Consider the following 12,508-nt stretch of genomic DNA (forward strand, 5'->3'; position numbering starts at 1 on the left):
GACCCTGTTGTGGAGATTACAGGGGTCCCAACAGTTGGACACCCCATGACCAGACACATCTCCTATCCTGTAAGGTTTTTTTTTCCACTGAACAACCCCCCAAAAGGAGGTATACCCTCCTGGCTCATCGGAGATGGGTGTGGGGAGACATGGTTGCATGCTTGGCATCATTCTAGTTAATAGGACCTCAAGCACAATACTCAGAAGCATTGGATAGTTTTGCACTAAAAACAGTGATGTCCAGTGTACAGTAGCAGCTCTCAACAAGGGATAAGTTGTTTTTCACCAGTTTACCCCCTCTAAGGTGAGTTATACACTGCTCAAAAAAATAAAGGGAACACTTAAACAACACAATGTAACTCCAAGTCAATCACACTTCTGTGAAATCACACTGCCATAGCATAGCATTGATCAGTGTTATCGGCTCTCCTTTACTAATGCCTGCCATGGCTGGCAGCAGTAAAGGAGTGACGATCGGACGCACGGAGCAGGGTAAGGGACCTCCGGTCGTCCTTACAGCTGATCGGGACACCGCGATTACACTGCGGTGATCTTGATCAGCATCCCTGAGCTAACCGGCAATACATCTCAGGACGCCGCGATCACCTTTGATTGCAGCGTCTAAAAGGTTAATGTGGGTCCAGGCTATGATGTGCGCTCAGCTGCTGAGCGCACATCATAGCTCGGGAGTGGAGAATGTAGGCGGCTTAGCGCACCTCTGTGATGCCTGCCAGCGGGACTCCCGACGACAGGTGTCGGATTAGGTATCAGGGACATTTTCACGAGTACAAGTACTCATGCAAATGTCCAGCATTGGTCCCTATGTGTTCAGTATTGGTTCCCTATGTGGAGTGGGGGGAGGGGGTGTTATTGGTCTGTATAGTGTTTTTGTGCAATTAACAGTATGGTAGTATTATTGAATATCAATTCAAAGAGAAGAGATGAAATCGACAACTCACCATCTCAGCTGGTATGTTCTTCTTTATTGAAGCATACTCACATAACAATGTAACAGAGGGAGGGGGTAGTGGGGGGGATAGTGATGTGCGACCGAGCTCCTGTTTCACACACACAAAGTGTGATTCCTCCGGCCATGGCCGGAGGAAGCACACTTAGTGTGCGAAACAGGAGCTCGGTCGCACATCACTATCCCCCCACTACCCTCTCCCTCTGTTACATTGTTATGTGAGTATGCTTCAATAAAGAAGAACATACCAGCTGAGATGGTGAGTTGCCTGATTTCTTCTCCTCTCTTTGAATATCATATGAAAATCTCATTGTGTCAGAGCACCACCAGCAGCACCCAGCTACACCGACGCATATCCAACACGTTAGTTTCCGCCAAAAGCGCAGTGCCGTGCTACTTCTTCTATGTAGTATTATTTAATAACTTATGTGGTAATGTTCCAAGTAGTATTTAGGCCTTATATAGTGGTATTAATGGTAATACTGGTCTTTGTATAGTGATGTAGTAGGTGCCTGTGTTATTGGTACAACAATTCAGCATTTGGGGACCCACTTTAAAATTTACCTAGGGCAACACATTTTAAAGCCAGCTGGTCCTGGTCACTCGCTATCATTACACTAACAATGTCTAATACTCATCACTAGTGTGGACTGGTGTCTATAGTTTGTTCACAGCTCTAATCAGCATTGAGGATCTTTCTTAAGTTTAAAGATGGGGTAGTGGGATGGCGGTGTAAGGGATAGGGGAGGTTAGAGTGCTCCACATGCATAGCCTTTTGCTCTTTATGCAAGATACAGTGCCCGTGGAGGACAGTGGTGACTCAGGGGATCCTACTGGCAATGGGATCTTCTCTTCAGGGGAGTCCTATCTACAGGGCCAAGCAAACTTACGGAGTACCTACAGGGGGGCAAGGTACCTTTGGAGGGGGTCCAACCTACTGATAGCAAGCCACCCTTGAGGGGTGGGTGGGGACTACCTACAAGGGACAAACTGCGTACAAGGGAGGTCCTACCTTAAGTGGGCAAACTACTTTCGAAGGGGGTCCTAGCTTCTGGAGGCAAACTATCTTTATGGAGCTCCTCACTAAACAGCCTATCTACTTAGTTACTAATTATCCACTTAGTAGGGGGCACCTACTTCTATTTCTGTTTGGGCGTGGAATAGGTAGGTAAAGAAGGTGCTGGAAAAGTGAGGAGTCTAAGATGATTGGCAACTTCTGCAGATGGAAAAGAAAAAGGAAATTGAACAACATTACCTGTGATTACTAGCAAACAGATGTGTAGGGATACTTTTTCGACACTTTTTGTCTTTTTATTGAAACTAATTTGGTAGGGGTGCCCAAGCTTTAGGGTCTATTCACACGTACAGTATTCTGCGCATTCTGCGATTTGATGTGCAGGGTTTGAAGCTGTATTCAGTCATTTAGTTTACATTGGAATCTGCAGCATCAAATCTGCGCAGAATACTGTACGTGTGAATAGACCATTAAGAAAATCTGTTATCAGTTTCACCTGCACTATCCTGGTATAGACAGATAGTGCAGGCGACACTGATGACAACGACACTTATTTGGTCCCGTTCCGTGCTTTGGTGCTCCCGCAATCTTCTTTGGTTCTCCCGTATCTTTCCTTCCGAGGCCAACTTGGAGCATGGGCTGAGCTTAGTGATGTCACCGCTGCTGTTCTCTGCTGGGTCCTGCTGCACTAAGCGCCGCCGATGCTCCAAGACTGCCCCAGAACATAAGATATGGAGGAAGAGAACCACAGCACGGAACAGGTAAGTATGGTTGTCATCAGTGTCACCTGCACTTCCTGCCATTACCAACAGGTTAGTGCAGGCGACAATAATGACAGATTTCCTATAAAGGTCAGGAAACACTGATCTATTTTATGGCGCGATACTTTACGCCGAAGTTGCCATGGTCAATAGTGACTGCAGCATCTAGAGGGTTGGGTAGAAATGACCAAATCAACTTAAAAGTTTACCAAAAAGCCAACCTAATGTTGAACTTCTTATTATGTATACGCCACTTATGCCCATATGATCCAAAATTGATTAGTGTAATTAAATCCCACATATCGTTTTGTGATATATCCAGTGTATGTCTGCACAGATTACCTTCCTGTAGTGCTATAAGCAGGCGTGGTCTATTTTTGCACACTCCCTGTGACTCCATGTCATGACTTCAGGCATAATACATTATTTTTACAATGTCAACTAACATCTAGATCTGGTTTGTCCAAACATACTTCTTGTGATGTCACAATCTAGAATCAGTGGATGGTCTGTTCACTATACTTTTTATTTTTTAAAGCAGTATTTCCCAACCAGGGTGCCTCCAGCTGTTGCAAAACTATAACTATAACTCCAAGCATGCTGGGAGTTGTAGTTTTGAAACAGCTGGAGGCACCCTGGTTAGGAAACACTGTTTTAAAGGGAACCTGTTAGTGAAAAAGGAATCCAATCTACAGGCAGCATATTACCGTATACAGCAGGATGGATGCGCTGAGCAGATTGATCTAAAGTTTTGTGGTAAAAGTTCTAGGATATGTAGTCATTTCTTCATGTAAATCTCTGCTAAGTAGTCATGTGGGCGGTCCTACTTAGTGAATGACAGCTGTATAAGTGTGCATGTATGAGAGCTGTCAATCACTGAGGACCGCCTAGCTAATGGGGTTTAACCAAGATAAATAGGTCTTAACTGATGCATTATATGATAAATATATTTGCAAGTGATTATCAGAATGCAACCAGGTATGAAAGGCAACCCATCCACTATAGGCTGAATACTTCCTGTAGGCAGTTCTCTTCTGGTCAGACATGCTCAGTTCTCCTCACACGCAGTAAATACACAGCCTAATAAACTGAAGTGTACATAAATACATTAGCCTATCAGAATCTTGTGTGTGTCTGACTGAATATTTACTGACCAGGATAAGGTAAATGTACATCATGTACTGCTATAAGCTACCATATTACAGTCTGTAAGTTGTAACACTTAATACACTTGGCAGGAGGAGGATATTTTTCAGTATAACAACACTATCTGCTGTGTGAGGAGAGAAGAGATCACTGTACCATTATAAGAATTACATTCTCCTGATGGACGACTTCCACTATGCAGCACAGAATGGGCATCTGCACTAATGACTGCTGGGAAATGAAGTTCAAATCAAACCATGTGACAGTCAGAAGCTCTGCCCACCACAGAGATAAGGAAATAAGGTCACATCTACGTTTTTAAAATCATAACGCTTTCAATTTTGCTCCTACAGACCCATATAAGGGCTTTTTTTGCGCCACCAATTGAACTTTGTAATGACATTTAACAAAGTTGTGTATTATGGGGGCATCTGTTTCTAGGCAGTGCTCTTTTCAGTAAAATTGACACCTTACCTTTATTTTCTAGGTCCATACAGTTACATGGATAACCAATTTATGTAGGTTATATTTTTTTACTTAAAAAAAAAATTATAACTACATGCACAAAGATTTGTATGTTTAAAATTGTCATATTCTGACCCCTATAACTTATTTTTCAGCATACAGGGCTATATGAGGGCTAATTTTTTAAGCCATGGTCTAGTTTTTATTGATATTTTTTTCATGGGACTTTTTGATTGCTTAATTAGTTTTTTTATGGTATATGAAGTGACGAAAAATGCACAATTTTTTTTTATGGGTACGCCGTCAACCGTGCGGTTTAGCTAATCTTATGTTAATAGTTTGGACATTTACAGACACTGCGGTACCACATTTTTAAAAAATGAAGGGGGGGGGGTTAATTCCCTTTTATTTTATTTCACACTTTTTTTTAGCCCCCCATAGGGGCTATACCATGCAATCTGATTGCATATACCAATCAATGCTATAGCATAGATAAGTGTTATCGGCACTCTGCTGCTCTAACCTGCACTCAGCTGATTGGGACCCGTGATATAGCTGCGGATGTCCTGATCAGCTCCACTGAGCTACCAGCTCAAGGGTTAATGCCGGGCATCAGCACGATCGGTGGTGCCCAGCCTAAGCCGTGGGTCCTGGCTGCCCATAGCAACCGGGACCCCCAGGGTTTAAAGCCCTTTAATGGTACCAGGGCATACAGGACGTGAGGGTGTCCCTATACGCCCTTGCTCCTGGTGGGGTTAAGTTAAAATTGTCTCTGGTTATGATAAAAACATTTTTAGTGGTAAGTGCTAGAGGGCTTGAAACAAAAACAAAAAAAAAAAATATATATATATATATATATATATATATATATATATATATATATATATATATATATATATATATATATCTATCATGCTAGATACCTAGAATTTATCACCAACAAGAGCCAACCAAGGCGCCTTTCACACTGTTGTTGCTTCCCCCCCCCCCTTTTTTTGCAACTTAAATGTCTGTCATCGTGACGGGGAGCAATGGCCAGCAACGGGTCCTGGCGGCTCCCATTTACTATTACTATATCGTTATCTTTTTACGGGAATAGTGGAAGAAAAAGAAGGCTCACTGCCGTGTCATAATGGCAGTGTGAAAGTAGCCTTGGTGGACAACACAGAAGCTGAGGTAACCAACAGAAGTGACTGAGGACTGGTGGAGTGAAGTCATTTTCCCACATGTTTTGTGGGCTGTTCCAAATTAATCACACATAGTGTACTCATTTGATAAATTTGGGGCAAGTATGTTAAATGCACCACAACTGAAAACAGTGTTAAAAATCATCAACACAGCACACACATTGTTAAATGGGCACTGTCACCAACTTTATGGGAGGGAACGGGCTAGCAAAAAAAAAAAATACAATAAAATAAAAAAATAGGATGGTGGGAGCTACCCTTTAAATTCCCCCAGTATTTTTTTTTTCTTGTGTGGCATTTTGGCAATGAGACCTTTTTGTAGGCCATTAGTTGGGACTGACCCAATTCATATTAATTTGCAGTGACAAGGGGCTGGATGTTTTTTAATAATGGATTTCAGCTAAGGTTTTCCATGCCTTCTTGCACCTACCTTTGTGTGTTCCATACTTTTTTCCTCTGTTATTTCACATTAGTACACACAACTTCATTTCTGAGCTTGTTTTTGTTTTTTTGTATGTATGGCTTACTTGGGTTGTTGCCAACATTTCATGAAAATTTCCTATCAATAGCATCTTTGGAAAAATTTAGTAAGAAAAACACTTATTTCACCCGCTGTATGTGCAAAAGTGGTACTAAAAAAAAATTAACCCTCATACAGCCCTGTCTACAGAAGGAAAAAAAAAATGCTATTGGAGCCAGAATACAGCAATTTTAAACCTTATTTTGTTTAAAAATTTGACTTTTTTTAAGCAGTACAATCATATTGACCCACGGAATAAAGAGAACATGTCGTTTTTTTCCATTAAATGCAGTCGGATTCTGCTTTACAAGTTCCAGAATATTCATCTAATACAAATCAGCAAAATGATTATTCTTAGCACTAGGATGATATCAATATCAATTTTTTTTTTTTGAAAGTTCTAGATGGGTATGTTCTTGCGTATCAGACATTAGATTAGTAGGAAGTAGTCTGATTAAAACACTGCTAAAGTGTTAACTCTGTTAACACACAAAGGAAGCAGAAATTTTTAAAGAATGCAAGAGGCAGAATAGAGGTAAACAAGAGGCTACACATACAGTTGCAATCTTTATTAACAATATTCATAAATGTTCAGTATATCCAGCATTATTGGAGGTTTTATGCAACATTAAACTACTTGTAAATGTTGATACCAGTTAACTGCAGGACATCAATAAGCACAGTAATATTATACACCTCAAGGGTTTAGCAGAGTAACAAACTGTAGAGTTCTAGTTCATAAATTACTGTTTTTATCCTACCATTTTTTTCCATTATGTGTTCCCCAAATGTATATTCACATAGACTATTTCATATGTAGGTCACAACCCTGAAACACTCTTTACATGAGGCAATGTATATCTCACTGGGACGCATGCCTATTGCAGGATGGATATCAGTCTTCTCATCAGTTGCTGAACACTTCCTAAGAAGCGGCAGAATAGATAATGATGGTCACCTTTCATTGGCCTAGCAAACACCATTCATTGCCACCAGATTGAGGCATGTGGATCACAACGGTGACATGCAGATCCATGATAAGGGGGCCCTTCACATGCAATTCTGGCACACAAATCACTCTGGCATATCTGAGTGTTGGCCAGATCTGGGGAGAGGATATCCACCTCATCTCCTGTCAGCTGACCGTACAGCACCAAGGCAGGAGTATGCCAAACTAGCCTAAGCCGAATTTTATGGAAGGTTGTTTGCCTCTATAAAGCAAAATCATGCATAAATTCACGCCAGAGACATGAATTTAGGATGATCCTGGATGAGCCTGGAAACAGAAAACAGCTGCTGGGAATTTAAAAGGAGCTAAAATGTGCTACAGATTTACACGTCAATATTGTAAACTGTAAAAATTAGTACACTTGCAAAAAGGTTGTGCAAAACTATTGTATTTACAAAATGGCACAGAAGTGAATTCAACAGTCTATGCACATGCGCACTTCATCCAAATCTTCAACAGAAGGATCTACGCTACTACCCAGGAAAAACACCAGCTTTAACTAGGGGTCACTTTCATAGTGTACTAGGTTCACGAAAGGTTACAGCAGTGTGAGCAAATATTGCCCAAGTCAAATCCTATCGTTAAAGCTGAGAAAGGTTTAAGGCCATTCAAGTTAAAAGGGCAGAGTGAGAAAAACCTTTGAGAACCCAGTCTGATTTGACAGTTTTGCTTTACTCCCTCTCGAAACAGAAATTTGTGGTCTTAACCTTCAAAATAAACACCAAAAAAAATCTTAAATACAAAAACATAATACAGTATGAAGACCAGAAGGTAGAGAGAAAAAAAAAGCAGACATTAAAAATGGTAAAACTCAAGTGTCCATTGTTCACACCTGTCCTACCACTAGGAAATAGGCATTATGTACATTTGTCTTGATTTCAAGTAAATGACTTTACATTTCTATACCAAAACATCTGTTTATCAGTGCATCGGTTTATCGGTTTGAAACAACTAATCTGAAACTACAGAATTTCACACTCAAGACAGCAGCTTGCACTACTATTGCCTGCTAAGCTGCCAGACTGACTATTAGTGTACGGGGAGGAGCAGCAGAGAAAACAGAAGGTTTAGAAAGGAAGAGAGATGGAAATGAGGTGGTGTTCATGCAGGCGGGCCGGCTCATCAACCAGCCAGCTTGCTGGCCACTAGAGAAGGTTTCCTCTGGGGAAGGTCTTGTGGAGTAGGAATGTGATCTCCTGTGACCTCTGTCTTGTCTGGAGCAGCAGCCGGAAGTTGCTTGTTCTTCATCTTTGCTTTAGCCATGTTGTAGTCCCCAGAGTCAAAATATTTTTGCTACATAAAGAAAAGACAAAGTGTTATTCAACCTATTATCTGTAAGGACAATATTCACACTTGAAGGGGCATTTTAAAACTTATTCCTTAACCACAGGAACAGCAAACCATCTCTCCCTGTGCACAGAGTGGGGTTCTCTATGAATGCATGGGGACCACAATTTTTCAGAGACCAGTTCAGGTTTGAAGTGGATTTGAAGGGTCTTCATATTAGAAATACCCCACAAATGACCCCATTATAAAAACTGCACCCCCAAAAGTATTCAAAATGACATTCAGTCAGCATTTTAACCCTTTAGGTGTTTCACAGGAATAGCAGCAAAGTGAAGGAGAAAATTCACAATCTTCATTTTTTACACTCGCATGTTCTTGTAGACCCAATTTTTTTTATTTTTAAAAGGAGAAAATGTATACTTATATTTGTAGCCCAATTTCTCTCGAGTAAGCACATACCTCATATGTATATGTAAAGTGTTCGGTGGGCACAGTAGAGGGCTCAGAAGCGAAGGAGCGACAAGGGGATTTTGGAGCGTACGTTTTTTCTGAAATGGTTTTTGGGGGGCATGTTGCATTTAGGAAGCCCCTATGGTGCCAGAACAGGAACAAAAAAACCACATGGCATACCATTTTGGAAACTATACCCCTTGAGGAACGTAACAAGGAATAAAGTGAGCCTTAATACCCCCCCACAGGTGTTTCACGACTTTTGCATATGTAAAAAAAAATTACAAAAATTTCAATAAAATGTGTGTTTCCCCCCAAATTTCACATTTTTGCAAGGGTTAATAGCAGAAAATACCCTCCAAAATTTGTAACCCAATCTCTGAGTATGGAGCTACCCCATAAGTTGACCTGAAGCGCACTACGGGCAAACTACAATGCTCAGAAGAGATTGAGTCCTATTTGGCTTTTTGAGAGCAAATTTTGCTCGGGGGGCATGTCGCATTTAGGAAGCCCCTATGGTGCCAAACAGCAAAATAACCCCCACATGACATACCATTTTGGAAACTAGGCCCCTTGAGGAACATAAGGGGTACAGTGAGCATTTACCCCCCACTGGTGTCTGTCAGATCTTTGGAACAGTGGGCTGTACATAATTTTTAATTTGCGCATCCCACTGTTCCAAAGATCTGTCAGACACCAGTGGGGTGTTAATTCTCACAGCACCCCTCATTACATTCCGTGTGGGGTGTAGTTTCCGAAATGGGGGTCACGTGTTTTTTTTTTTTTTGCGTTTGTCAAAACCGCTGTAACAATCAGCCACCCCTGTGCAAATCACCTCAAATGTACATGGTGCACTCTCCCTTCTGGGCCTTGTTGTGCGCCCCCAGAGCACTTTGCGCCCACATATGGGGCATCTCCGTAGTCAGGAGAAATTGCATTACAAATTTTGGGGGGCTTTTTCCCCCTTTTACCTCTTGTCAAAATGAAAAGTATAGGGCAACACCAGCATGTTAGTGTAAAAAAAAATTCTTTTTTTACACTAACATGCTGGTGTAGACCCCAACTTCACCTTTTCATAAGGGGTGAAAGGAGAAAAAGACCCCCAAAATTTGTAAGGCAATTTCTCCCGAGTACGGCGATACCCCATATGTGACCCTAAACTGTTGCCTTGAAATACGACAGGGCTCCAAAGTGAGAGCGCCATGCGCATTTGAGGCCTGAATTAGGGATTTTCATAGGGGTGGACATTGGGAATCACTGGCGTAGAATACCCCTAACACGGTGCCTCCAGCTGTTGCAAAACTCCCAGCATGCTTGGACAGTCGACAGCTGTCCGGCAATACTGGGAGTTGTTTTGCAACAGCTGGAGGCTCCATTTTGAAAACAGTGGCGTACCAGACATTTTTCATTTTTATTGGGGAGGGGAGGGGGGCTGTGTAGGGGTATGTGTATATGTAGTGTTTTTTACTTTATTTTATTGTGTTAGTGTAGTGTAGTGTTTTTAGGGTACAGTCACACGGACGGGGGTTACAGCGAGTTTCCCGCTGCGAGTTTGAGCTGCCGCGCAAAATTTGCTGCATCGCAAACTTGCAGCCTGATACTCACTGTAAGCCCCTGCCCATGTGAATGTACCCTGTACATTCACAGGGGGGGGGGGGGGGGACGGACCTCCAGCTGTTGCAAAACTACAACTCCCAGCATGCACAGTCTATCAGTGCATGCTGGTAGTTATAGTTTTGCAACAGCTGGAGGCACACGGGTTGGGAAACAGTTAGGAAACAGACAATGTTTCCCAACCAGAGTGCCTCCTGTTGTTGCAAAACCACAACTCCCAAACATTCTCAGGCATGCTGGAAGTAGTAGTTCGGCAACATCTTTAGAGCCAGATGTTGCCGAACTACAACTCCCAGCATGCTTGGAGTTGTAGTTTGCAACATCTAGAGGACTACAGTTTGCAGACCACTAATACAGTGGTTCCCAATCTGTGCCCTTCCAGATGTTGCAAAACTACAACTCCCAGCATGCCTGGACAGTAAGGGCATGCTGAGGATGTGTAGTTTTGGAAGGGCACAGTGGTCCCAAAACTGCGGACCTCCAGATGTTGCAAAACTGCAACTCGCAGCATGCCCAGATGCCAAGGGCTGTCTGGGCATGCTGGGAGTTGTAGTATACAGAGTCCCAATACAGCAATGCATGTCGCTTTACGGCGACGTGCACTGCTGTAAAGGGACCGACCGCGGCTGAAGATCTACTCACCTGTCGCCGCCTTCATCGCCGGGATCCGGGTCTTCAGGAACGAGGTAAGTACCGGGGCCGGGCCCCAGCACTCCCCCGGTCTTCCTCCCGTCCTCTCTGGACTTCCAGGGGCCGGGCAGGATGGGAGGAAGTAACCCCCCCCCCCCCCCTGCGATTGGTTGGTTAACTAACCGAAGAATTGCAGGGGATCGGAGGAGGTGGCATGCTTGCCACCTCGCTCCTATACTTCAGCATGGTCCTGGCTGTCTGTGACAGCCGGGATCATGCAAAATTACCGGGCGGTTGGGTCCCAGAGACCCGATCAGCCCGGTATCGCCGCAGATCGCAAGGGCGATTTCCCTTGCGATTTGCGGTGATCGCTGACATGGGGGGCCTACATGGCCCCCCCTCGGCGTTTGCCCTGGATCCCTGCTGAAGGATTTCAGCAGGGATCTGCTTCCGATCTCCGCCGGAGACCAGGAAAAGACCATGACGTATGCATACGTCATGGGTCCTTAAGAGGTTAAAGGGGTACTCTGGTCAGGGGCGTGGAAATTTAAAAATAAATAAATACTTGCCCAATGGACTAAAACAGGAGCAATCTACTTGTCCCTCATGACAATCCACTTGTCTGGTCCAATTTTCATTGTTGCACACTTGTTATTTTGCCCAATAACAAACATAACTCTTATTTTTTCATCTACAGACCCATATAAAGGCTTGTTTTTTGCGGGATCGATTGTACTTTGTAAGAATACCTTTTATTTTTCCATAAGATATGCTCCAAAACACACACACATATACATACATATATATATATATATATATATACATATACATATATACATATATACATATACATATATATATATATTATACACACACATATATATATATATATATATATATATATATATATATATATATATATATATATATATATATATATATATATACATACACATACATACACACACACATATATATACATACATATATATATATATATATACACACATATACATACACATACATATATACATATATATATATACACATATATATATATATATATATACACATATATATATATATATATATATATATATATATATATATATATATTTATTAGTGAGGTGAAATTGGAAGAAGAGAAAAAACGCAGATTTTATTTATTTTAAAACTTCTTAAAGGACCCAGGATGTACCTGTGCGTCCTGAGTCCACTCCCTTTCTATAACACGTGGCCCTGCATCAACCTGTGGCTAATGGCACGCAGCACTGATCGCGATGCTGCATGCTATTAACCCTTTAGATGCTGTGTTCAAAGTTGACTGCCGCATCTAAAGTGAAAGTAAACTACCCCCGAGTAGCTCAGTGGGCTGTCCAGGACTGCCACCCCTAATAAAAGTTCTAATCACCCCCTTTTCCCATTGAACCCCTTAAGGACTGAGCCCTTTTTTGCAA

At 42.1% G+C, this 12,508-nt stretch overlaps 1 protein-coding gene across 1 annotated transcript in view; it reads right to left on the bottom strand.

The window, feature by feature from the left end:
* Positions 1–6,615: 6,615 nt before the first annotated feature.
* LOC130368542 (cAMP-regulated phosphoprotein 19) overlaps positions 6,616–12,508 on the bottom strand; it is a 31,172-nt gene continuing 25,279 nt past the window's right edge. The window contains exon 3 of the mRNA XM_056572340.1: positions 6,616–8,363. Coding sequence (XP_056428315.1) covers positions 8,193–8,363 — 171 coding nt within the window. The 3' untranslated portion in view covers positions 6,616–8,192. The remainder of the gene's footprint in view (positions 8,364–12,508) is intronic.

This window comes from Hyla sarda, chromosome 4 (assembly GCF_029499605.1).
Source record: "Hyla sarda isolate aHylSar1 chromosome 4, aHylSar1.hap1, whole genome shotgun sequence".
Taxonomy (NCBI): Eukaryota; Metazoa; Chordata; class Amphibia; order Anura; family Hylidae; genus Hyla; species Hyla sarda.